Source organism: Gallus gallus, chromosome 1 (assembly GCF_016699485.2).
Source record: "Gallus gallus isolate bGalGal1 chromosome 1, bGalGal1.mat.broiler.GRCg7b, whole genome shotgun sequence".
In the NCBI taxonomy this organism is placed as follows: Eukaryota; Metazoa; Chordata; class Aves; order Galliformes; family Phasianidae; genus Gallus; species Gallus gallus.
This window is the reverse complement of record NC_052532.1, coordinates 70587672-70615662: the sequence shown is the minus strand read 5'-3', so window position 1 is coordinate 70615662 and position 27991 is coordinate 70587672. Positions and strand designations below refer to the sequence as shown.

At 38.3% G+C, this 27991-nt stretch overlaps 1 protein-coding gene across 6 annotated transcripts in view; it reads right to left on the bottom strand.

Annotated features, from left to right (window-relative positions):
* The window catches only part of FBLN1 (fibulin 1), an 82637-nt gene that overhangs the window by 2207 nt on the left and 52439 nt on the right, over nt 1–27991 (bottom strand). For 4 of the 6 annotated variants that reach the window (XM_046940064.1, NM_204165.1, XM_046940088.1 and 1 more), the window contains 2 exon segments: nt 21660–21802; nt 19524–19655 (listed from right to left, as the gene is read on the bottom strand). In XM_046940064.1, the coding sequence (XP_046796020.1) occupies nt 19524–19655; nt 21660–21802 (275 nt within the window). 6 annotated transcript variants of the gene reach the window in all.

The window sequence follows — 27991 nt, the reverse complement described above, 5'->3', positions numbered from 1 at the left end:
ATCACCACTAATTTGAGGAGTTTATTGTAAGTATGGATGCATCAAAAGGAAATTTTATGCCATAATGTGAAGATTAAGAATGGCTCACAGATTTACCATTTTTGGTGGACTTGTCCGCTCATTTAAATGAGTTAAATGTGCGTCTTCAATGTGAAAATCACCTTATCTCTGCTATGTTTCATACAACAGCAGCATTTGAAATGAAAGTTTTATTGTGGCAAAGTCACGTTATAGCAAATAATCTCATGCATTTTGATACGCTGGCTAAACACAGTCCTGTGAACTGTGAAAAATATGCAGCCTTGCTTTCTGTTTTGACAAAGGAATTTAAAAAATCATCTTTTTTTTTGTATATTTGCAACTCCATTTTCAGTCAAAATTACTTGCAAATTTTTACATGGAGTCTGTAGTGTTGGAATCAGATATTCAACTCAAAGAAACATTTGGTCATGGCTCTTAACCATACTTTCATAAGGCCTCTCTTACCAGAGAAGAATATCCCTTGCTTCACAGTCACGCCTTATTCATGTCATCCCTTTTTGACAGTACACACATTTGTGAACAGTTATTGTCAAGGATGAAGTACAGGAAGAGTAATATTTCATCAAAAATCTCTGATGAACTCCTTGAGCACTCACCAGGAATGGCACCAACATCCACTGAATCAGCCTAATGCATCAGTTTTGCAAAAACAAAGTCAAACATCCCCCTAGTTTTATGTTTTTGTTGCTCCCTGGTTTTTATGTTTTAATAAAAATAAATTAATAAATAAATAAATGAATAAATTTTGTTACTTATATACATTAAGTTTATTGTATATTTTACATATGGCCTCTGACAATTCCTATTTGCTGACCGTGGCCCAGGAAAGCCAAAAGGTTGGACACCCACGGTGTAGGACAAGCCTTTCTCAGGGTCTTGACATGACATAGCTAAAAAGAATAGCATTAAAGCTTTAGACCTACACAAAAGAAAGTCAGCAGGAGGTTTGCCACGGACTCCAACTGGCGCAGGATCAGACTGTAGGCATGTTCTCACTTCACCTTTATTTTTGAGGTCTGCTGTTATTAGAGTAAGGAGCTACCAAAGTGTATGTATCAGAAAAGGTCAAAATCCTGTGAACCTGAGGTAAGGCTGCAGGCAGCTGTAGCCTGGTGGAGATCTCTCCTCAGATGCTTCCTTCTGACAACAGACCTATCTGATGTGGTGTTGGATTCAGAAGGAAATGTGCAGTTTATGAAAGAGTTATTTAAGACATATTCTTTCTGCATGCTGGGGGTTATGTTTCACGAGCAGGCAGCACACCAGAGCTTCCTGGAGTTTCAGCCGAACTCCTGCAGCACTCCCCGACAAATACACTGGCTTAAGATCTGATGGGAGAGATAAATGTTTGCTTATGCAGGCTGTCAGCACCTTTTTCCAAGGCAGTGATGACATTACAGTTTTGTCTCTTTTAAATACCAACTAATATCTTCAGCATCCAGTAAAATTGCAAACTTTTCACCACATTCACTTTGCTTGCCATATTTCATGAATATGCTTTTTAAGCATTCTTCCCCCCATAATTTATATGTACATACATACACACACATACATATTAATATATACATATACATTTTTTAGTTTTCTTGGCTACTCTCCTGCACCGTATAAAAATTACTGGGCTTGGCAGATGATACATTGAAGAAGAAAAGCCTTGTTTAAATTGCCCTCCCTTTAGGGTAGCATTTAGAGCATTTTACTAACAACACATCACATTATTGCAGGGAACAATTTAACTGACAACCACGGAAACACATAGCATTGGAATCGCTCAATACTGGCAAGTTGTTTAACTCACACAGTTAAGGTCTAATGTAGCGATCACCAAGCATCAGATGACAAAGGCTGCTGTTGCCATTTAGTAATTTTTTGATAGTGCTCTACTCAGTCTGAAAGTGTGATTGCAAAATGTGCTGGGTTTTTTTTTCTGATGTGATACGGTTCTACTCAAGCCGATCTATATTACAGTATAGCATTTATCCATACACTATCGACACAGCGTTCAAAGTGATTAGTAGCTTTCGCATTATTTGGATATTCTCAGCTAGTAGGCAGACAAAAAAAATGCACTCTTTATTTTCCAGGCAGAATGCCATGATCCAGGGGGAGTAGGTTTCTACATAGTTCTGTTGAAGTTTTAAAATCAAGCACACTGATAGTTTAAAAAGTAAATGCTGCAGATGTAATGAATTTAAGGAACGTATATAAGGAAACAAAATATTATCACAGTATTGATTTATGCAGTTCATTGTGCCAAAGTCCTAGATTGTCCCGAAATGAATTTCAAAACAACAGTGCAAAACAACTATTTCCCTTCCTCTCCTATTAAATAGAGAGGATCATGCAGTCACGTAAGTATGTGTCATACCATGTATATAAAACTGCAGACATTCTAAACATGAAAAAGTTTCCCAAGATATCTGTTGAAAATAAAAAAAAAGGAAAGAAAAGAAGGAGGGAAGGAAAAGAATGAGAGAAAGAGCAAGAGAAAGCACGCAAGCAAGCAAGCAATTATGAAAGGAAGAAAGAAAGAAAGTGAAAAAAAGAAAGCAAGACAGCAAACAAGAAAGCAAGCAAGAAACCAAGCTAGGAAGAAAGAAAGGAAGAAGAGGCAAGGAAGGTCCTGGATTACGGCAGCAGTACGCACAGTCCCATTAGTCACTATGTGTAGAATGCCAGAAGAGTAACAGTGAAGCTTATGATGTGATCTGAAAACAAGGTGCTCTGACAGCAAGATAAACTGGCGTTCTCTAGGAGCAAATCTGCAAACTGAACAGTAGGTAAACAGGCTGGATTTATTTAAGCAAGTTCATGCATATTCTTTTCCAACAAAATTAGATTTCAGCTAGAGTTTTGCACAAAATAAGAGCCAGGTTAATTTTTGGCTAAAAAAGTTTATATAGAAAGTCACTGATTGTGAGTCACTGATAATAAATGAACAAAACAGTTCAGCTGATATGGAATCGTGAAGATTCAGGTGCATTATTCAGTGCACCCACTGTTACTGCAGAGGTATCACAGCTAACATACATGGTCAATATATTTGCATGCACCTCCTGAGCACGCACTTCCTGATAACATGTACATATCACAACAGCTCACCATTTTGCTTCTACAGATCAAACTATTATGGGATGCCACTTCTAATGTCTCAATGGCTCAGTGACAAAGAGTCAAGGAGATCCTCACTGCTACTGAATCCCATGTGCCATGTAGTCTTGAGAATCTGTCTACAGGCATACCAAAGCAAGTGCTGTTATGCGCAAATCTGGTATGCTGCTGTTGCTGTTGATCCTCTTCAGTTCATAATGTGATCCAAACTGACTCAGCCTACAGAAAGTCCTACATGTCACAGGTCAGGCAGATGACTTTCCATCAGCTCCAGTTTATTTGTTTTTGCTTTTTTGTTAACTGATCAGAGATATTATTACTTGTCCCACATCTGTTCGTTTATTTTCATGGTTTGTTGACCTTCTCCTTTTATAAAACAACATTACAACTTCTTTTTCTTGCACAATTTGCCCATATTGTAAATAGGATCTATGCCAATCCTTTCCATCTGCTGACTTGTTTGAGCAACAGCTTCAGCCTGAAATGCAGCAAGCTCTTGGATGTCACAGTTATTTCTGCAGTGACTGTCATTCCACAGTCCAAACTTTTAAAGCTCTGTAATTAACACATTGAGCTGTTCTCCTGCTCTGTCTTCTCCGTTTATGTACTGCATTTCAACTTTGTGTAAGGTAAAAGCACGTCACTTTTAACAAAGGGATTCTTCTTGTAAAGCATCATATGTACCAAAGACATTACTCTGAATAATATGTAATATTTATTTTCAAGTGAAAATAATGGCAATATCTTAGAGATACCATCACCGGTTTACTGAAGTCCTGCTTATCAAAGAATATGGGATAAATGAGACAGCAAGGTTAATATTGTTAATCATCCTACGCCTTTCAGCAGAATTTCTACTATTGTAATCAGATGACAGGTATTCCTTGGCTTGTCCATACCTCTTTAAGATATCATTACACTTCTCTGCTTTGAAATATGTGGGACCCTCAGGCAATTCACCTCTGTGTCTGGTTTCTGCTTGTATTTTTGCATTATGCAGCCAATTTGCTAAGAAGCTCCATTTTGAACTCAGAAGAAGCACTGCTGTTTTGTTAACATATTAACCCATTCTGGATGACAAGTTCCTGTGTTGTCACACATTAGCACTTGCTTTTCCAGAAATCCAGACTCCTGGTTCTGATTTTTGCGCTGTTTACTGCCCGATATGCCAAAGGAGCTCTTTCAAAAATCTTTAAAATACTTCCTTTTAAAACTTTTCTTTACTTTTTTTTTTCCTTCACTACTAACCACAAAATCTGCAGCAATTATACTTGCTCTGAATCTGGGTCATTGTGTTCCTTACACCATTTGCAGAACACTGCATTTGCATTTTCTCTAGAGAAAGCTCCTCTAACAGGATCTCCATTGCTTGCCAGAAAGCAAAGCAGAAGTGAGCATGAGGCTCATTTTCATATTGCCATTAGAAAAGGCTGTTTTGGGTTGGCAGAGAGAATTAATCATGATGTGTTTTCTGTTCTGGAGGCAAAGGTTGAAAAGATTTTGCACAGGAGAGATTCCTGATTCTATTCAAATGTTTATATTTGTATTAACACAAGAACACAGTACAAATATAAATTGCATACTTTTGAAAGTACACTTCTTCAGAAAGAAATCCTCAGATCCCCCCACAAAATCAATTAAATCAATTGGAGAAGTGTTACAGGAGTGGGGAAGGGCTCAGGGGCAGCTGATGACTGGGGAGCTGTACTCGTTGGCTGCTGGAAGAGGGGATCTGCCGAAGTAAACCTACTCTTGTCTTACCTGAATATGCATATGCAGGCCTGTGTTTTTGTGTATATATAAACAGTTCACACTTGCCAAATCAAATGCTGTTCTTCCAAATAACCTGTGAGCTATGCTCTGGGAAGTACAATTAACACAGTTATCAAAAATGTCATCAATCCCCTCAACAACACTGCAAGCCTTACATTAAGGAAGAAGCGCAAATTCCCTTTTCTTTTTACCACCTTCCCGTATTTTCCTCTATATGCTGTGTTACGGCTACATTGTTTTGCTCTGGTCATCACATGCTGAAGGCTAGTATTCTCTGTGCTCGTAACACATACACAGTCTCCTTCCTGTGATTCTTCTCAGGTGGCAAATAAACAGACACAGCTTTTACTATCAGTTGTTTCCAACAGCATTACTCTCTTCACATTAGTACAAAACTTCACACTTGACATTACAGGCAAGTTCTAATTTAGCCCACTTTTCTGGCAATACATGATTTACTTAAGAAAAAATTTGATTTTTTTTTACGTTGTTTACTTGTATGATTTGTGGTCAACTAAAAACTGACCACAAAATGACTAAACTTGGGATGGATGGTGTGAAATTACTGAAGGAGCATGAACTAGTGGAAAAAAAGAACCAATTCACTTGTCTGAATCTTCATTCTGTACTGAACACATTAATCCAACCTTAAATAGAACAGAACACAGCTTTTGGTTCATTTTGTTTTAAAATAAACACTGTGTAAAAAGTTATCTAAAATAGCAAGGATGAGATATATTCTTGAAGTACTATAGGTAGACATACAAGTCTGAGCAGATTTCATTGTTCACTTTTCCTTCAAAATAACCACTCCAGCTAGTACTTTTTTTTGCATTTGCATTTGCATTTGCATTTGCATCCTGGCCATGCATTATTAAAATCAACTTCCACAAAGCAGAATCTAACAGCACATTTGAGAACTTGTCTTCATTCACTCCAATGAAAGTGGAGACACTGACCATACTAAAGGAAAAAAATGAAGAATATTTTGTTTTACTTAGAATTAACTGAAATGTAGTGTATTAAATATGACATGAATTCTGTGTGGAATATTTAGACATTAGAAATACAGTCATAGATGGCAAAGGGTCTAAGGACTGTGAAAGCTACAGAACCTCCCAGGATCCACTTGGTAATTCTGTGTGTGGTGAAGCTTCACCAGGCTGATGCACAGCCTGTTTCATTGGCTCCCTAGCTCTGAGATCCCTACTCTGATCAAGTACAAGCCAGTGAGGCAAGCAGGAGAACTGGGCTGAAAATCTGAGAAGGGTATAAGGCTTAGCAAGCGAAAGGCAGAAATACATACTAGGGAAAAAAAAAAAAGGCAGAGATTTCTTATGCAGAATGTGATGTTTTGGTAGCAATATATTCATTTCTATTCCAGAGATTATTAATGAGATAAGTAAAATCTTGCGTGAGATCCTTAAGATCACAATTAAATCCATTTTCCCCCTATATTTCCTAATCTTCAGGCTATGGGGCTACAGATGTGATTGTAAGTGAAAGCTGAAGTCTATCACAATTTGTGGCCCTTTTGAAAAATATCACGGAAAGGTTCTTCATGAAAATGTGCTATTATATGGTAAGAGTGAGTGCTTTTTTGTTCAGATGGAACACTTGAGATGAATTACTCCTGCAAGAGAGACCATTTATCCCCTACCTATTTTCCATGTCCTTGGAATGGACACTTAGAACATGAAATGATTAATTTATTGGGCTTTATAGTAACTTCCAAATAATCTCCACCTATGTTATCAAGTCCTATATTTGGCGGTTCCTAGATCTCTTATTCTCTTTCCCCGCCAGAAGCTCTCTGGTCTTTTTTACAGCTTTGTCAGACATGAATAGCCCTAGCTGCCACTACACAACAGTAACTACCCTCTTCTAAGCAATGGATCTTTTGAATCTCAAAAATAGCTTTCATAAGGTCTGCTAGCCCGTGTCAAGCCACAGGTATGTAAGACTGCATACAAAGGAGGGATGTTGGCTATCCGATAATTTTAGCAAACTTCTTTAAGCCCACATGGATGTTGCAGTAATAAAGCAAAAAGGTCATTGTAGCCTCCTGGAATTTAAGGCTGTTGTATCGCTGTTAAACGAAACTAGCCTCAAACATCTGCACAGTATCTGTAATGTGCAATGAACTTTTTGTAGGTGAAAAGCATGCTTATGAGCTTCCCTTAAGCAATACAAGAAGACCGATCTCCTCATGTTAATGCAAGATCCTGAACTATAATTTGAAATTTGCTTTTATCCTCAAGGCCTCCTGCTTTATAATGCTGGCCAAGATTTTCAAAATTAAGAGTAACACCTCAGATGCATCAGTGTTACTTAACAGCCTAGTCATCGTTTCAGAAGAGATGTTCAGGCAATTAGGAAGTTCATGGCTAGGGAAATGAATGTTGCAGTGGCTATTTTAAAAGGCAGCAGTGATAGGATCATTCCAGAAATGAGCAGAAAAAAAATCCAGCTATGAACAAATGCTTCTTTGGATCAAACCACAGACAACACAGACAAGTTGCAGGTTAGGCTTGAATACCAGACTGTATCTGTCTACAACATGTAAATACATATCTACTGTGTGAAGCAAAAACTATACAGTCAATTTTTTTTTTTAATTTTTTTTTAAATTTTTTTGGCTCTGTAGACCTCAATCCGGAGAATTTATGTTGAGATTTGTAAGGAAAGGGTTATTTCTTTCTTCAGTATTCATTACAAACTCACAAATTTCATCAATAAGGTTGAAAAACAACGGACAGCCTGGCTGCAAACAGAAAACATATAGTTTAAGCTATTTTATCCTTTTTTTTTTTCTGTCAAAATGTTTAAAGCTCTGCATGAATTAAAGCTTAATTAAATTCCATTCCTAGTGGCTTCTCTTTATTCTAAAAGGTTGTGTCAATGTAATGATTTTCAATGCTTAAATTACTTCTGTCAGCTGGAGTACTTACTGGAGTAGTTACCGAATCCTGTACCATGCCAGGGTAGAAGATAAGTGAACATCCTCTTGCATAATTCCTTGATTCCTTGATAATTCCAGTTTGAAAATCTAGTGCTTCAAATGTTGCACATTAGAGAATGTCTTACTGAATTTTGTAGAGTAAATACTGCAAAATCTTTCTGTAGCAATCCAGTCTTGTCATGGTTTCAACAACACCGCAGTCAAAATTAGAGTAGCTGAGAATGGAAGGCTGTCTGAAGACCATCTAGTACAATTCCTTTCTCAAAGCAGTCACCTACAGCATGTTGCTCTTGGCTGTGTCCAGTCAAGTTTTGAATATCTCCATGCATGGAGACTTCAAGACACAACTTGTTCAAGTGTTCAGCTACCTTCATAGTAAAAAAAAAAAAAAAAAAAAAAAAAAAAAAAAAAGATTTTTTCTTATGTTTAAATGGAAGTTATAGAATTTCTATTTATACCCCTTGACTTTGACTTGCCATTTCATTGATGCCACTGTGAAGACTCTAACTCTACTTTCCTTATTGCCCTCATCACATGGATAAGATTCTCCCCGAGCGTTCTCTTGTTCAGGCAGGACAATTCCAGCTTTCAGAGTTTCCTCATACAGCAGATGCTCCAGTGCCTTGATCCTTTTCAGCATGTATTTCTGGACTATCTCCACATCTGTCTTGTACCAGGAAGCCCAGAACAGGACACAGCACTTCAGATGTGTCTTACCAGAGCAGAGGATTACCTCCTTCAATCTGCTGACAACACTCTTCCTAATGCAGACAAGGAGGCTATTGCTCGCCTTTCACTCATGATCAACGGAGTGTCCACCAGGACACAAAGGTCTTTTTCTCCAGAGCTACTTTCCAGCTCGTCAGCCTCCAGTGTGTACCAGAGTATGAGATGGAGATGAGATAGAGTATGAGATTATTCCTGCCCAGGAACAAAACTTTGCACTTTCCTTTGCCCAACTTCAGGAGATTCCTATTAGCTCATTTTTCCTAGCCTGCAAAGGTCTCTCTGGGCAGTAGCCCAATCCTTTGGCATATCAGCCACTCCTCACAATTCTGTGCTCTCTTCAAACTTCTTAAGGTGCACTCTTGCCCCTTCATCCATAAAGAAGATGCTAAACAGTATTGGTTGATCCCGCAGATACACCACTGGTGACTGGCTGCCAGCTGGACTTTATGCTGTTTTTCACAACCCTCTAAGCCTTGTAGTTTAGCTCTTTTTCAGACCATCTCACTATCCACATATCTAGTCCACATTTCCTCAGGTTGCCTATGAAGTTATTGAAGGAGATAGTGTTGAAAGCCTTGCTAAAGTTGTTAAAGCGACATCTGTTTTCTTCCTCTCTTCCACTAATCCAATAATCTCTTTGTAGACGGCTTGTAGGTTGGTCAGGAATTGTTTTCCCTTCAGAAATTCTTGCTGACTACTCCTGGTTACCATATTGTCCTCAGTATATTTGAAAATAGTTTACACATGGATTTGCCCTTCCCAGAGATTGAGGTGAGGCTGACTGAGATGTAGTTCCACAGAACCTCCTCTTGCTGTTTTAGAAGACTGAAGTGATATTTGCTCTCTTTCAGTCTTCAGGAACTCCTCCCGATCACCACAGTGTTTTAAAAACAGTTGTGAGTGGTTTTGCAATGACATCAGTCAGCTCCTTCAGTATTTGTGCATGTACCCCAACAAGTCTCACAGTCCCTTGGTAAGTCCTGTTTGAATGCTCCCTACCATAATCCTCCTTCAGTGAGAGCAACGATTTCTTGCTACAAACTTTCCAATTGTTCTGAGAGTCCTGTGATTCATGAAGACCAGTCTCATCAGTAAAGAATGAGAAAAGAGGGCACTGAATACTTAAACTTTCCCCATGTCTTTTGTCACAAGATTTCCTGCCCCAACTGGTCTACATTTAGTCTTCCTTTTACTACTGATGTACTTGTAGAAGCCCTTCTTGTTGCACTTCAGAGCAGAAGGCTGTGCCTCTGTAGGCAGTCTTACAAGCAGTACTTTCCTCCACTCCCCTAGTTCATGACTGTGCCTAAAGGCACAATCTAGCTGTCAAATTGCAGGTATTTCCCAGACCACCAGATGTCTGCTGACTTCAGAAGGTTAATGCACACCTTAGATTCCTCCATCTTTCAAAAGCTTAACAGTCCTTTTCATTTTTTTATCACTTTTGTGTGTGTGTGTGTGTGTGTGTGAAAGCTATCTATATTTCTCTCAATTATTTGTGACAGTAACAATGTAGACTCCTGCTATGTGGCATTCTATAGTTTTTTATATAATCTGCTTTATTAATAAGTGGCTGTTCTTTGGAAAATGAAATATTTCATGGTAATCATCACTGCAGGCATCAAACCATACACAGAAAAATAACTCTGAAGATATCATTAATCCTGGAACTGTCACACCTGACAAACATAAATACGGTTAAAGGATTCAGAAAACTCATTCATCAAAATGCTAGTACTGAAATAGATTTCCTCTTGCTTTGAAGTATATTGCCCTCACAACACTATGAATTAGACCTTCATTCAAGTTTGATGGTGAGCATTTCATAAAAGAATAGATTAGGAGAATTAAGTTTAGACCTCAACGTTATCACAGTTTCCATGCTAATGCAAAACTGCTTCATAGGAGTGTAGCTGCTGTACAAACCTTTGCTGAAGTATCTGGGACAACATTTGAAAAACACGTGCTTTTGAAACATTGTCTTCCCAGATCTTTGTTCAAATTCCTAAAAAATTTCAACTGTTGAGAAAACAAGTGCTTATAAAATGCTTCAGAAGTAAGTTTGGAGACATACAATTACATTTTCATAAGCTACATTTCTCTGTTGGTTTAAGATAAAAAATAGTAGTCCTATATCCTCCACCCCTTCTCTTGGATTAATACATGAAAGATAAACAAAAATGAAATTTGCTACAGAAGCACTAATGCTGACAAAAGGGAAAAGGCTGGAGTATTTTTGCAAATGTAGACAGGAGATTTCCCTTTTGAGCATCAACAGAACTCCAGATCCCTTAATACAACACCAGTTGTTCCTACTAGGGAACAGAAAAGCAACAGCAATTCAGGTTTTGAAACAGTGAATATTGCATCAATAGCATGAACATGACTCCTAGTGATGTGGGTCAGTTGGTGCAGCACTGACTGTAGTGGCACGTTGTTTCTGAATCAAGCAAAATGTCTGTGTCCCCAGATCAGTTCAATAGTTTAACAGCACAGCTCAGAGACATACTGGATCCTTTTCTGAAAGATGTAAAAGAGTATCAGATATAGAACAAGACACCCCTCAGAAAAGAGTGTGTAACACTGATGGCTTGTGTTGTGTCCATAAGAAACACCTATTGCTCACATATCTAAGACATACACAGTGTCTCTTGAACAGAGTGATCATTGATGAACCATGTGAAGACAAGGTTCTCATTTAAAACTGGACCTAATAATTGTGTCTAACACTCTACAGGTACTCATGATCTCTGAAACTCTCACCTACGGTACAGGTCTTTCTTTAGCTTAGCTTAAACTTTTTATCTTCTTTTTTTGCCTTTCATTTTATCTCTGAAGAAAGGAAAATGAAGATAGAAATTACAGTAAATTAATTTCATTTCAGCTTGTACCTAAGGAAACAGGATATTTTTGATTAGCCTTCTTCAACAGATTAGAAATTTGGGGTTCAATTTATTACAAATTTTATCATTCAACTATTCGACAAAGTTGAGTTTCATTAATGCTTGGGATTCTCTAGAAAGCCTTGATTGCTGAAATACACCAAATAAAGAGGCAATAAAGAGGCCTCATGGTATTAATATATTTTTGGCCAGAAACAAATGGTAAATGTTTTCAAAGCTATTATCTGTCATGTTGGATCACATGGAGCCTTGGTATTATGAAAGAATTAAAAACAACCTTTGATTTTACTGAGGCTTGGCTAGTTTACAAATACTATGATCTTTATTAAGGATACCAAATAACTTCAGAGAGATGTGCTCTTAACTTGGTTTGGCAAACTCAGAGTGCTTTTAGATCTCTGGTTTGCCTTCCAGCCAAAACTTGCAATGGCTTTTAACGTTGACAATGCTGTGAAATCACTCACACCTAAAATGCAATAACTGTACTTGAGGTAGTCTCATTAAAAATAGTTTCCACCATAAATATTTTAATCCTTCCTATTCCTCCTTGGAGAATGCATCACACTTAGTGTAGTATAAGAATCTTATGTATTACAAAAACAGGTGGAAAAACGTCAAAGCTGAATTGAAAATCAGACTTTGAAATCATTCAGAATTACATATATCAGATTCCTGATACTTTATTTACACAGTCCTTTTTACTGGAGGTTTAATGCCCATCACAGTAATACCTAAGTGCTTAACATGCATGTAGTTAGTCCATTTAGGGAGAGTGGCTGAGTTTACCCTCCCTCATCCCACTGCTACATTATTCAGTTTCAGCCAAGTTTTGATACAGTTGTATAACCACGACACCTGGGCAATTAATTTTTGTAACCCTAAATATTTCTTGGCAAAGAGCCACATTATGGCATTCAGCATGCTATAGCTCTGTGATTCAGTCTATCAAGGAAGAAAAAGTACCTAATCCTGAGGATTTGCCATGAAAGCCTTTAGATAGCTGCTCAGTCATCATGTAGAGGCAACAGCTCTGCTGGCATTATTTGCAGAATTTTTGATGAAAGAAGATCTCTGAATGTTAATGTGGATTAATCCCTGACTAAATTCACAAAATAAGGCTGAAATAAGGGGTTACCATGACATTTGACCCCCTTAAAAATAAAAGTGCTCTTTTTATATGTGCCATGCATTTTTGCACCATACAGGGAAAGATTTACGATATACTTCGAGTCTCTTATCTTCTGCCTCCAGCTTTTATAGGGTGTAGGAACTACTGCAAGAATGAGATTCCTGCTATGAACACACAAACTCAGGAGCAGCAGCTGAAGTGGCTTAATGTGCTAAACAAATATTTCACACTCGGAGATCCTCAGAAAAGCAGGTTTTACAGTACACTTGAAACTGGGTCAAAGCAAGAGGAATTCTGTAGTATGTTTCTTGGTGTACTGGATTACAAATGTGGCCTTATTCACTCATTCATATAATATATCTGCACAGAGTTTGAAATTAATACCAAAAAATGCACGCTACGCAATGTGAGCCAACAACCTTCAGCAGTCCCATTAGCTCTTCTCTGACTCAGTCACTTTCTCTCCCAAGCTGGCAGGGTCTATGCTTCACGTAGCAGCTCACAAAACTTTGTCAGAGTTGCAGTATTATTTATTTGTCTTCTGGTTTATGAAAACTATAATCAAAGGAGGTCTGGACTAATGCTTTTGTAATACATTACATCTTCCTACCCAAGGGATGACACGAATATTGATCACGGAAAAGTGGGATTAACCAGATACTTGCAATATGCTAGAGCAAAATCTGGCACTAGGAATGTCATTTTGTTCCAGCACGAGACTCATTCTCACCAGAAAAGAACTTTCAGCATTTCTCAGATGTGAAATGAAAATTCACCTCCTGCTAGAGGTGCCTATTTGCCTCCAGAAGAGCTCTGCAGCCTACCATTTTTTCTGGAGGGAAGGGAGGGTTTTGAGAGATCTGACTACAGCACAGTGCAGTCAGCAGCATCCCAGAAGGGCAGGTTCAGGCAATAAATCTAGGATCCCATTTACCAAATGGCTTCTGGGCACCCAAGTTGCAAATGCGTAGCTACTAATTTTGAGAGGGCAAGCTGGCATAGAAAATTGCTCACAAGATATTCTGTGTGGAGGGGCTCCTGTTGTGAAAGGGGCAAGCCTGGCTACAACTAGAACAAAAATACTGAAAGGGCCTGTGTCTTTTTTAATATAAGGCAGCAAGAGCCTGTCTAAAAACCTGCTGAATTATGTCACTGCTCTGTGTGCTATTTGTGAATGACTGGACAGCATCGTTTTTGTATCGCCAGACACCATTGTTGTTTCATGCTAATGACATTATAGTCATGACAAAAGTTGGCTATTGTTGCTTACTTTCCAGTAAGAGTATCCACAAGGGAAGATAACATATGTGCTGAAATCCTCGCCCCTGCAAACACTGGATCTCTCCTGGATACTCCGGCTCTGCCTTTTCCTGGGCTCCATTTCAGCGCAGCAAAGCAGCTGTAGGTGAGTTGCTACTTTCAGCATTACTTCCTTGCCAGAAAGCCCAAATCAGTCCAAGGATCTCATTATGCTAAACACTGTACAAAGGCACAGTAAGAGCCAGCCAGCTTCTGGCCGAAAGGTAAAGAGAGCAGAGAAACTGCATACAGAAGCAGAGAGAAATGTGAAGGCACTTCAGAGTGGGTCCCCGGACAAAGGTCAGAACCCATCTTTAGTAGCCCAGTGACTCTGAATTTAACAGGCCACATGAACATGCACATGCTGACTGTGAAAACACTTTGCTGTAACTGGGAATGGACAAATTGCTTGTGAGATACTGAAGTGTCTTTGTGCTAAGGGCAGGTTTGACCAAAAGGGAAAAAAAAAACCTCTTCAGTTTCCTACTCCCACGCCCAGCCAGTATGGGATCCTGCAAGCACAGATATGTTAGACATCTATTTTGGTTTACTTTTGGCTCATTTTTAAAATGTTTCTGTCCAGACTCTGGAATATACTAAAGGATCATGATATCACAGTAAAAAATTAGACTACCAGTAAATCCAGTGTTGTAACACCAATTGCTAAGACACTCTAATGATTCAACAGTAACATCGTGAGCTATCGCACATAGGAATGAGCCTGGAAAGGGGACAGAGTTGGCAGTGGAACCCTTGCAAACGTAACTGGAATCATTGCCACATGCAACTTGGTGGCAGAAGAAGAATTTAAAGGACAGGAACTATGATAAATTAAACTTCCTCAAATTGCTTTAAGTAAACAATAAAACAAATCCTAGATCTCACTGCAAGCTGAGAAACACATTTGGTAGCACAATGTATAAATGATACCTCCAGTAACAGCATGATTTGAAAAATATGAATTCGTGTATACACCAATCCCAATGGAGAGTAGTAGTGCATATCTGTAATATTATAAGCAACTGATGATATCAGCACATTCAAGCACCAGCATAACACCCCTGGGAAGCTCTCCTAATTGTATTGGCTCTGGATTTTGCTAAGAATAGTATCATTCTGCTTAACAAGCAAAAAAATATAGGCTTGTGTTGCCATCAAATGTGGTGGGGAAGATTTCATCCTACCAATAGTGCTTTTAGTTATATTAAGAAATTTTAAAACTTTCCTGATGTTTACCAGACTACAAGGTGGTATTACAGTCACCTCAGGAAATGAATGTGTAGCTGAGGGCAAAAATGTTTTATAGTATCTGATAATACCTTAGGCCTTAATAGGACATTTTTGTACAGGTTGAAAATGCATTCTTCATTTTTCACTGACAGCTGGTTAAAGGAGGAATGCAGTGAGAAGTCTATAAAAGCTTTAAAAAAAACAACCAAACTGGATAGGTCTGCGCTTCTTTTTTTTCTCCCACCCATGCTAATAAGCGATGTGCAGTTGTTAACTTCAAGTTGAATCCTTTGGATTCAGTGGCCCCTTGGCCTGCAACTACACCAGGCAACAGAGAGCTTAGCACTTTCAGTACAAGGAAAGAAAGGAGTTTGGCATTCTAATACAGTTGGGTAGAAATATAGGAGGTAACTGTTTGCACAGTTGTTTTTTTGTTTCTTTGTTTGTTTTTTAAGGTTGCATGAAGTCTACATACTGCCACCCTAGTGGGTTGGCTTTCATTCCCTCTGTTCCATTGGAAGATAGTTTCTGTAGGGAAGAATAGCTAGTTGTAGTCAGTGCTTACTTCTTTTGGCTCCTCCCTATCTGCTACTGCTGGTCATTGATTCCCATTTGATATATTATCTTTCTTTCACTTTGCTATAGTGTCCTTGCTTCCTTCATCTTCTACCGTGGTGGTGGCTCCTCCTACAACTCCTTTGGGAAAGCTTGTACTTTCTTCTTCTAACCTAAATCCTTCCTTTGTTTCTAGTGCTCTTTTTCCGTCCTCACAACCTGCTCCTACACTGTCTCATCTGCTCCTATGACCTCAGCTCCCATCTCTCCATCAGCAAATCACAAACCAGACTGATCAGTCATTCTCCATCCAATCCTACATATTTCTCAGCTTCTTTAACATCTTCTCTTTGATGTCTCAGTGTCAACTTAATGAGATAGTGACTAAAACTGATGATCTGACTCTCTTCAGGCCACAATTCTCTGTCAATGCCAAAGTCCACTCTTTACTTCTGAAAATCCATCTTTCACAGATCCTCCCTCTCTCTAAGCATTTTCCAAAAGAAATCTGCATGTTTTCGTTTTTTTAAATGTTACACTTTTAAGACCATATTGTTCCTTTCCATTCACACAAACACAGCTTACTGCTTTTGCAGCTACTCCTGTAGAGGTTTTCTATGTTTACTCTTATAGAAACTGGTGATGTAATGGTGACCTACTTTCCATTAGCAGATAAAATAGTTTTGATACTCTGATAATTTCTCCTGAAATATTACAACAGAATGAAACATGAAAGTTAGTATTTTTGCCCAAGCATCTATGACATATTATCGGGGTACGTGTATTCTTTCCTCTATATTTTAAGAAGCAAATACAAGTTTTAAAAGAGACTGAACAGATTCAAGAGGAATATGTCCATCAGTGGTCATTAAGAAGTTCAGATGTGCTCTCCAAGAAATCAGAAGCATATAAACCTATGATTAGAATAGTTGGGTCATTATCTTTGGATTCCTTGATACCCATCTGTTACAACATTGGACACTGGATACTCAGATAGTTTGGTATTTGCTCTGCTAGAATCCGTATGTTACATTCCCATCGTTTTTACATTCTTCTAATTTAATGGGATAACCAGTCAGTCTTTCTGATATCACCTACACCTTTCCTCTTATTTAATCATTATGCAAAATCTTCCCCTTTCTTTCTAAAAAGGATTTAGCATTGTTAATTCCTGTAGACTAGGATGCCATCTTATTTATTTGTCTAGAAAACTTCTACAGGAACACATAACATTCTGATTATTATTAACAAAAGTGACATTATGATGGGAACAGCAGAACTGCTGATGGCAGAATTATTTGCAATCCTAATTTCACACAGACAACATGCTGTCCCGAGCCCATAACCCCCCAGGGGCAGGGCTTATTTTTCCTTTTCCAATTCTCCTGCAGGCAGTTTACTTTGCAGCTTCCATCCGTTAATCTTGAAGTACTTTTACATAGAGGAATTAATTAAGATTCTTACATACAAGAATTAATTAAGACAGTAGTAGGCATGTTTTATCATCTCCATGTTGCACACGGGGGAACTGAGGTGATGAAATTGTTGCCCAGTTCTTCAGTAGAGCTGGGAATGTATTTGGGCATATATCATATCCTTTCAACATGGTACGTAACAATATCCCTTATCCCCTAACATTGTGAGGCATATATCCAGTTTACCAAGTGAAATACCATTGACATGCAGTCCTATTATTCAAAATGGAAACATTTCCCTCAGGCAAATGCCTTAGCCAGTCAACACATCCTTCTTTTTTATTTCAGACAGAAAGAAGCACATAGCACAAAAAGCAAACTACTGTAACTACTGTGGGATCTGATAACATTTATACTGTTTTAAAGAATCAACCCAATTCTTGAAATCTGTAATCTTATCATCCTGCTTTAACAGACTCTCCCTCTTTCTCAGCATTCACATGTATACCTCTGTTTGATAAAGAAGGAAATATAAACCTAATGACTTATTTTATCTACAGTTCATAATACCTTTGTACAGCTGACACTGTACTATCATGCTTCTGAAATGCAACAGTGCCACCTTCAGATCATGCTGAATATGGCTTATCACAAAATTTATGGAAGAACAATGATTTTTCTCTCCGACCAGAAAATCCTGCTAGCAAGCCTAGAAGTGTGTGTGTAAAGCTGAGCAAAGCCTGCACATTCACATGCTGAAGCACAAGTGTTCACTGGGAACTGTCATCCTTTATTTTCATAAATAAGCATTAATAAGGTGTAATCAAATACTACTTTTTAATAAAGCACATCGGCTACCTAGGTTGCTCCAAAGGTGATGCCTCCTATTTATTTCCATGGAAACTACACCAAATACAAAGAGCGCAGTAGCAGCATTTGATAGAACAAATTCTCAGCTACAAAACACTGTTTTTCAACACAGTCACCACCATTAATTATGCATTTTTGCCAGCGATGAACAGGAGGCTGCATGCTGCGCTTGTAAAAATCTGCATCAGCAGAGGTGACCCACTGTCCCAGTCACTACTCCTAAAAATGTACCACCCACCACCTCACTGTGCTCACATCCACTGTTTGGTCTCCATAAACATTCAGCAAGTGTTAATGAATGCCAGCGGGTCCCATTTTTTCCACATGGTGGAATTCAGTGACATCTTCCATGTCCGACACCATTTTGCCAGACTGCCCCTCTGCTGTTGTGTGGCAACAAAATGTAACACAATATCGGTGGAAATGTTCAACCCCTACTGCCGAGCCTCCGTCATCTGCCTCTGACACCATGGGCCAACATAACAAAACTGGAGGCATTACCTTCAGAGCAGCTCGTGTATATTCATTCTTTGATCACGACAATCACAGAATATTCCCCTACCACTGCAGTAGCAATTCACACGCAGCTGTGTGAACTCAACTCAAACTGCTCCTGCTCTGTGACTTCCACATCATTTGCCAGATACAACTGGGTATGTTGTGTCCCAGAGTGAGAGCCAAATCACAGTAAACATTTTAAATACATTTCTGTATGTATATATATATGTATACCAGATATACTCGACAGATTATGTACTAGATACAATATACATTATACCCTCCTAAAGAGCCCTGCTCTGGAAGAAACCTTTCATAATATGCAATCTCACACTGTCCTGCAGCCTCTCTCTCCTATGTGATGAGTTGCAGGTCGAGAACATGACCATACATACCAGTAAATCTCCCCTCTTCCAAAATGAGTGTGTAAATCAAATGTCTATGATCCATTCTGGTTTTCAAATTTATTGTAAACCACAGCATTTGACAGATCCCTTTTACCCTCAACAGAAAGTGATATTAGTTTACACTTGAACTAGCGTGTTAGTTAATATTAAAACAGAGAACAGAAAATTCATTCCGGCAATAAACATTTGGTTATTATCCAAAAAAGATGATGCCATGCTGTTTAAGCAAGAAAGAAGAGTTAATTAAATTTACAGTCTCTCTGCTGACAGACTGTACATTTTATATTTGGGCTGATGATAACAGACAAATCCTATAATTTTAAAGCTAAGTCATTTGCATTTGCAGTTAGAGTTAATTCTGGAGAAAAAAAATCTAAAATGCTTCTGAAATTAAGGTTTAGGCCACCGATGTTAAGAATAATTTTTAAAAAATGGCGATATGAGTACAAATCAGTCATACTGCACTGGAGAAAGAAAACATCAAATCAATGGAGCCTTGAGAAACAAGGTGTGAAAGAACTGCTCAGATCTCTGACATTGTTGTACAATATTATTGAAATATGAAACTGTACTGTACTGTAGGTAGAAATGACTACTCACCCACTGTCATACCATCCATGTAACGCTTGATGATATCAAAGGATTCTCTTAAATTTCCTTCTGTTATGTCAAATATGATATCTGCCTGGTTGGCTGGATATGTAGGTGTAATGGCACGAAGAAAAATGATCTCTGCAAATAAAAGGTATCATAGAATATACTGAGAAGAAATGAAAATATCACTGAGAAACCCAACAGCATTTGATCCAAAATGACTTATTCTCAAAGCCAGCGGAAGACTAATATCCCTCTCTCTTTCCGCCTCATTTGTCTTTTAAAACAGAAAGAAAGAATTTCTGTGGGGAAGAGAACATTCAGATAGATTTATTTTCTCCTCCTGTACGATACGAGAAGCCCTGAAGCCAAAACACTGTTACATTAGAGTCCAGAAAGACCACTCTTAGAAATCCATCAGACCTCTAGCATGTACATAAAAAGGACAGTGCTAAGGATCCACAGGGTGGGGAGAGGAGAGGGACCAAACAGGTATATCTTTGAACTCTCATTACCCTAGGCAGTCACACAAAGTATCAATATGACAAACTGTAGTCTTTTTAAGAATTGGAGGAGGTATTTAGGTTCAAAAACAAAACGAAACAAACAAAAAAACCACTATTTTTCAAGCCTTACATGAGGGAGATAAATTTTATTATTCACATTATTATCCTTGCTCTACAGATGATGAAACCAAACCATGGATCTGTAAGAATTCACCCAAGGCCATGCAGTGAATTACAGCTCAGGAATGTCTTCTGGGCTCTGGTATTACTCTCAGATTGCTAAGTCTCATTATTAAATCATGATGGACTACTGAGTGAACTGCTTGGGAAGAGTCCTGGGGTAAATCCCTAGCTCTGCTGCCAGTACATCTGGTGAAACAGACAGAGTGTGTATGGTAGTAAAGGTGGCTATGGGGCATTCCTCCATTCTGTGCATAGTAGGGCCAGCTAAGGCAGATAGCATGCCCAGTACTTTTTAGAGCAGACCTCTGCATCAAAGTTATTGGTGGCTAAATTGAACAAGGATTGGGATGTCTCTTGTCCTGCTCTCAGTCCCTATCTCGAAGGGACTGAGAGTGACTGATAGAGACATGAAGAATCACCCTTAGCTTTCATTTAGGACAGTTTCCTGAAGAATCAAGGCTGAGACTCTGGGTGGATCAGAAATAGGAACTTAAGAATAATCTTCCTATTCTCCCTCCCCTTCTTCTCTCTCGGTGTCTTCATCACATGGCAATTTGCCGAGTGGCTTATCCTACAAAGAAGCTGAGATGAAGGCAGTCATTTCACCTCTTGGTGCATAGGTAAATCCCAGTAAAGCTACCTGAAAGTGAATACAAATGGCAAGTAGCAAAAGATTGATTCCTTATATGTGAATTAAGGAAAGTGAGTGTAATCCTTCTGGAACTTCTGGAACTTCAGGACACAAAGGCTCCCAGGTACCACGGAAAATGAAGGAACCAAAGAAATACCCACTAGAGTGCATCACATGGGGCTGGAAAACTTCTTTTGGATGACTGGACAGCTATTCACTGGGATGTTTTTTGGAAATCTTAGCTTAAAAATCTTTCTGGCCAATTCTTCCCTTCCTTTATTTTATAGAAATTTCCCTTCATTTTATATTTAGAAAACGTACAGTAATTTTTTCAGAGGTCAAAAGTCAGCAAATCACAGTACTAGATGTATAAATGCATACTACATTTTGTGATTTAGAGCCTACATGGAGATAAAGGCCATATCCTGGGAACAAGCCACTAGCCAGTAGCTTGCAACAGTCTGTAAACAGATGAGAAAAGTATAAGGAGTACCTACTTCCTACAGTAAAATCTGCAAGAGGGAAGAAAAAGCAATGGGGCACACTGCTATTATATGAGTAAATGTGGTAAATGGGAATTCAGACTCAGTATTTCCTTATACTGATAAGTTGTATGAGTTAGAGTTCAGATTTACTTTTTTTGCTCCATAAAATTAAAACTCCTGGATATTGAAGGTTTTAATTAAATGAATAGTACACTATAATTTTGAACTGTGCAAACATTTTACTGCACTGGTAGTTAGTCTGGCTTTAGGCAAGGATTTCCGGTGGAGGTTTTATACGTTGTAGTCTATTAAATGGAGCAAGGAACAAACCACTTACCTTCAGGTCTTGTAAATTCTCTGAATGTGGGTAGTGAAATGACAGTGTGGGAAATTGTGTGGACTGGATCCAACACACAGTTGACATCATTTGGTCGACAAGACTTAATGCAACGGATAGTATCTGTCTTTTCAAGTCTGACACTAAGAGAAACAAGAGAGAGATGCATATATATCCTGAAATTCAATTTGTTTGTGTTTTGCAATCCAGGGAGCTAGAAACTGGATATAAGTACTCATTCCTCTCCTCAAAAACGTTGACAAAAGCAGATTAGCAGAATTGTTAGTCCACAGGAAAAAAAAAAAAAAAAAAAAAAACTGACTTGGCCAAGAGTTGCAGTCAAAATCACCTCAAACCCATTTTGTCAAGTCAGGTGTGTAAAATCTGGGAGAACTGTAGTGTAAAATACCATAAAGTCACCTTACAACAGAACCAGGTCTTCAGATGCATTGCTTTGGCATGGTCTCACCAATTTAAGTAGAACTAGGGTTATTTCCACAATACACTCTTTGTATTCAATTTGATATCAGTCATATAAAGTAGAAACAGTTGTATCCATTCTGGAAATCTGGCAGGATATCTCAGAAAGGTCCACTTTGGTTTTTTTTTGTTGTTGTTTTTTTGCAATTTTTTGTGCAGCAAGAATCAGAAAAGCCTCTCTTCAGTCTTTTTCACACACAACCCTTTCCATCTAAACTGAGAAAACACAGAGGAATGGAAACTGGGGGAGGTAAAAGTTAGCCACGTTATTCAAAACCTCAAAGATTGAGTTCGAAGTTTGGGGAAATGGTAAGGGTCATTCCATATTCCATCTCAACCAGCTGCTCACTCGGCCTTGAAAGTCTATTAAAAGTTAAATGACTTCTTCTCACCCTTGTCCACCAGAGTGAATTTAAAGTCACTTACAGTTCAAGAACTTCACACAATACCCAGTCTGTGTTCATGAGAGATGAAAGGGCTGTGCTGGGACTTACAATGTGGCTAAGCCCCACAAACGATGTCAACTTTGACCTGCCCATTTCTTCATATTTCTCAGTAAAAGAAAGAAAAGACTGCAGTTTCAGAGTGAGGGAATTAAAAGATTAAAAGAAAGAAAAATTCACTGAGTAAATGGGAAACAAAAATGGAAGCTTTCGTTTGTCAGATACCTCTAGAAACAAATGGTTCTTGCTCTTTTCAAAATGTGTTACCCAAGCCCACACCCAGAAGCCATCTTTTTAAAGCATTTCAAGGGGCTTTATGGTTTTATTAATAATAAAAGGAAATCATGCTTCAACAGATGTGAACTGGCATATTCTAAGAGATGGCAATGAAGCTCGATTAATTTACATCTGCTGGTTTGTCATTCCATAGTTGATATTTTGAGAGTGAAGCTCTCAGATCAGGATACAGATCAGGAGAGATCCTTTACTTCCTATCTTTATTCAGGTACAAAATTTCATGATTTCCTAAACATTAGTGAAGAGAACAAGGCTTTCTGCTGAAATGCCTCATGATGGCATTAATTCTGCGTATATAGACATAGCAGTCTGACCTACAACAACAGACTGTACTCTCTTATTTTAAAACCCAGCTGTCAAATCAAGAAAAGATTTCCAGCAGCTAGATGATCCTTGCAATTCTGCAATAAAGAAGAGCTAAATTGTACAGACTACTTCCAGTGGTCTATTTCAAAACACATAAAAAATAGAACTGAGGTAAAATGTGCATCAGTCATGCGTATTTCCCTCTCTCCCTCTTTTTTTTTCCTACTGTGTATATGGGAGTTTAGTGGATATTTACACATATACAGACATATAAACAAATAGAGAATCTTTACCATGCTGGGCTCATAACAGGCAACTCAGGCTAGTTTTACTTCCAATAGCGTGCTTAAGAATCCTGAAATATTTAATTGAAAGTACTCTTTGCTTTACATAACACATAAAGAATAACAATGGGGTCTTCTAAAGGTTTGAGGGACACCATTAACCAGTGGCTTGTGTAATTCATTTTAGGCTGAAGTACTGGTACAATACATACAGAATCTTAAATTTTCAAAGCTATCATCAGATATGAGGATTTGTACGCAAAACCATTCTGTTGGGAGTGTATGAAGTCCTTAGTATCACACTACCTTTGCTCCTTCCCAGGAAGGAAAAGAAGCTTTACTCTCAACCTCAGCTTGAACATTTGACAAATGCAAATGTTTCTGAAATTCTCATCCAAAAAAAGTAATTAATTTGTTTGTAATTAAGCCCTAAGTAATATACATGTTCATAATTGAACCTTCTGATTCACTGGAGTAAAGCATTCTGACATGAACTAGGTACCCTATGTATCTAGAAAATGGAAGATCACAATGACCACAAGTGATCTTGTTAGCTATGAACTAAAGCTAGTGCATAGATCCATCCAGCTTGTAATTACATGCATGACAAGGTTTTGTATCAGCTCTATTTATTTGCATCTTTTCTCTCTTTTCTTAGAAATCACTCAACTTTTGTGTGTGTGCTCCATCCACACTGATGAACTTGAGTTGTGCTTTCATTTTCTACTGCCTAAATTTTCCTTCTCTGGTGTCCCTTCTCTTGCTGTCTCCTCTAATTACTTCAGTTTATCCAGAATGCACTTGGTAACACTTTGCTCTTCCAATGCTTTGACTGCAAATATTTAGGAATCTTATCAAACTATTTCTTTGTTCATTTCAAATTCTCACTATTTACTACTAATGATGTGCTCTGTTTTCAACACGCATCTTATTTTGCCCTTACACCAAATTGATATTTGAGCTAGCTGAAGACTTCCTTTTTTGCCCACATCCTCCAACAGTGGGTGCTATGATTGAAAACATTTGTTTCTATATGCTGAGAATTTTCTTTATTCAAATCTTTCCTTGAAGTTGCCTCCTCTATCACAAATATGTTTTTTTTTTAATTTCTTCTTGAGGTCTGGCGTCTTTCATTTTCATATTCTTTTCTGGGTTCATTGAGTAAGTTCTTTGGAACAGGAGCCCTGATTTCATTTTCATTTGGAAAGACCCATACACATAAGTTGTGCTATGTAATTACATCTTCCTGGAAGTTTCAGCTATGCTGTAGCATTAGTACATCTAATAGCAATCTCCGTCCTCTTGAGTTAATTGCTAAATGCAATGAAATGATAGAATATGGTAGAATTTTACAATACTGAGGACCAGATTCTTACACTCTCTTCTTTTTCTGCCAAATAAATATATACTAGTGCTTGCAAAAACAAATGTTGCTTTTGAATCTTTATCCTACTTAATTATGGCCTCGTAATGAACTGGTAGCCAGAGGGCATTTATATGCAAGCATCTTCTAGGGCAGCAATAAACCTCATTTGATCATGTAGAATGGGCTTGTGCTTTCAGTATTTAATGTGGGGACTCCATCCCCACTGGCAACTTCCGGAAGCTTTATAAGTATGCATCAACAGACACATTAAACACTGGCATTCCTCATTGAACTTGAACTCCTGTCAGCCAGCTGGGATAAGCTTTAATGTAGGGAATACGTAATTGTTTAGCACAGTGCTGCAATCACGTCCCAGTCTAGTCCTTGGCTTACAATGAGCCCAAGAGCCAACAGCTTGCAGCTAATCCTACAGTCATAGAATGGCTTGGGTTGGGAGAGATCTCAAAGATCATCTAGTTCCAACCTTGGCCTGGGCAGGGTTGCCAACCACTAAATCAGGCACTGGATCAGGCTGCCCAACATCTCAAATAAAGAAATTCCTTGTGTTCAGGTGATAAAGATTTGTGAACTTGATTTAGGAGGTTTCCAGTTTCTAACCTTGTACCTTGCCGGCTCTTTGTATTTACATAGGTAGATGTTTTCAATATGTATTTTCACACTGATTATTCCTCATTCATCTGTCAACTGACTGTTCTGCCTATGTAGAGAAGTTGAGCCCGGGATGGTGTCAATGAACACTGATTTGTAGATCATCTGGGACAGAGCTTTTGATATGTATCAATACAAGGACTGAAGAGTAAAATAAGTCCTCTTCCAGCTGAAAATACAAAAGAATTTCGAAGAAGTTCTAGTTGTATTGTCTATACAGCTCTTGATATCATAGAAGTAAGGCAAGAACCATTTGGATATTAGAATTCTAGCTGACTTTTGAGAGCTGTTACTTTGGCAGGTCTTTAAAGTTTCAAATTTACCAGCTTTGATTTGAATGTCAGAGAAATTAAAATGTTATGAGACTAATATCTTATTCAAATATTCCTGTAGATACTTCTCAGGGCATAGCCTGTGAATCCCTGCTACTAACTTAATGTTGCTAGGAGTACATTGCTATTTTGTCATCATTAGTTGTACAGTTCAATGGAAATTCTACAGAAAAGAGGATGAAAAAATGTCTAAAATACATCTTCTTTTGAGGAGATTCTTTTTTATACCATCCTGATAAGACATAAGTGAGATTTGCACTTGGTGTGTATCAACACAGGTACACTAACTACAACAGCAGTGACAACTGGTGCAGCTTGAGAATCTGGCTCCATGCTTTCACAGCAAATTCTGTGCTCGGGCATCTCTGAGATGCTAAGGCCCTAAGTTATGCCATTTTGATTCACCTTGATTTAAAAAAACAAAAACATATATCCTATATGATTAAATTCTTTAAAGATGTTTCAGCAAATTATGTATCTGTCTGTAAAATTTAGACCTAAGCATATGGAGTTGTGTCTTTTCAGATGACACCAATTCCACCCGTGAGTGAAGCAACTTAATAGTTTCAGTCTTCAGTACGTTCAGATAATTACTTCATGTGCACTTATTTCTGCTTTTTATAATGATGCTCAGTATGCAGAATAATCTCTCAAAATTGGGATGTTCAGTGATGGGGGAAAGTGAAGAATTATAATGATCGTGGTAAATAAAATGCAAGTGCAGCATGCAACAGATGAACTAAAACTTTATTAAAATTGGAGGGAAAAAAACAAGCTACTCTCAAGAGAAGAAATGTAGTCACTTATGCCTGTAAGTTAGAGATCAAAGCTGTGCAGAGACAAAGACAAAAAGCTTGGCAATAAATGTGTTGACAGTTCCATGGCGGGTAAGTTGCATTTGAATTGTCAGAAGAAGGTCTCTGGGCTCTGTGATTTGCCGCTGCATGACCACAATGCCACTGTGGTTGTTCACTTTTTTTGTGGTGAAAAAACCCTCCTGGTTCCCGCTGATGATGGACAGCAGTATTTTATCCCCAGGGACAGCATTGGAAGGGCCCATGCGGAAAATGTCGGTGGGTACTTGAATGTTGGTAGGAAAAGAGAGGTGATAGTAGGTTATTCTCAGAGGCAGGCTCTGGCACTCCTTATTTTCATTACAAGGCAAGCGCTCACAGCGACTGCAAGAAAAGTGAGAACACAAGACAAGAGGAAGATTAGCGTACATTCAGCAAGCGTGATAGGAAAGCAAGGGCAGTGGGGATGGGAAAAGATATGTTGACTTGCATACTGTATCCATTCTTCAGCCTGGCAGCTCAGTTATACAACAAATGGATATTTATTAAATGAGGATGAACTTGTCTGTAGTTAGTGTGTTTGAAGGAGGGTTGCCAATTTCAGAAGTGTTACTCTTTGCACACACAGGTGGACTGGGTCTGGCATCTCAGATCATACTTTTTAAGGAGAAACATCAGTTCTGTATTTTTTACCTTGAAGTTTTTACTATCTTATTGATTGGATATACATTAAATAAAGAGATTATCCTAGGTGACTGGTGAGTTGGCTGTGTCCTAGTTTGGATGTCCCTTTAGGGTTGCATTTTAACAACAGTGTAGGTTTAGAAGTAGAGCTGTAGAAGGAGTTGGTGTTTGAGAAGAGGCACTATAGATACTGCACTGTGTACATTCATCATCTGACAGCATTCAGGAGAACATAAAACTTGATTCCTCACTGTATATTCAAGTTTATTTGCTTTAAAAACAAACTTTCTTCCTCCTCCTGAGATGGCAGAGTATTTCTCTGTGCCATGAAGAGAATCAACCTAAGTAAGTCATTTTAACACACTCCTAGGCAAGAACCGAAAAAATCCAACAGCCTGATGTCTCCAGCATATACCCTACACATTCAGTACACTCTTAGGCAGGCTCAAATCACAGGAATGGTACTCATGAGTGAGGAAATGTTGGTCTGCTAATGCTATCACTGAGCACTGTATTACAGCAACAAATCCATCTTAATAAAAGGAGATTGCCCATACAGGCTGGCAAACACTGAACTCAGACCCAGTGTCAGCACTGGAAATCCATATCTTTATGAAAGGAAAAATCTCATCCTTTTCTGCCACTGAAAGAAGTAAAGTTGGATTTGAGAAACGTTG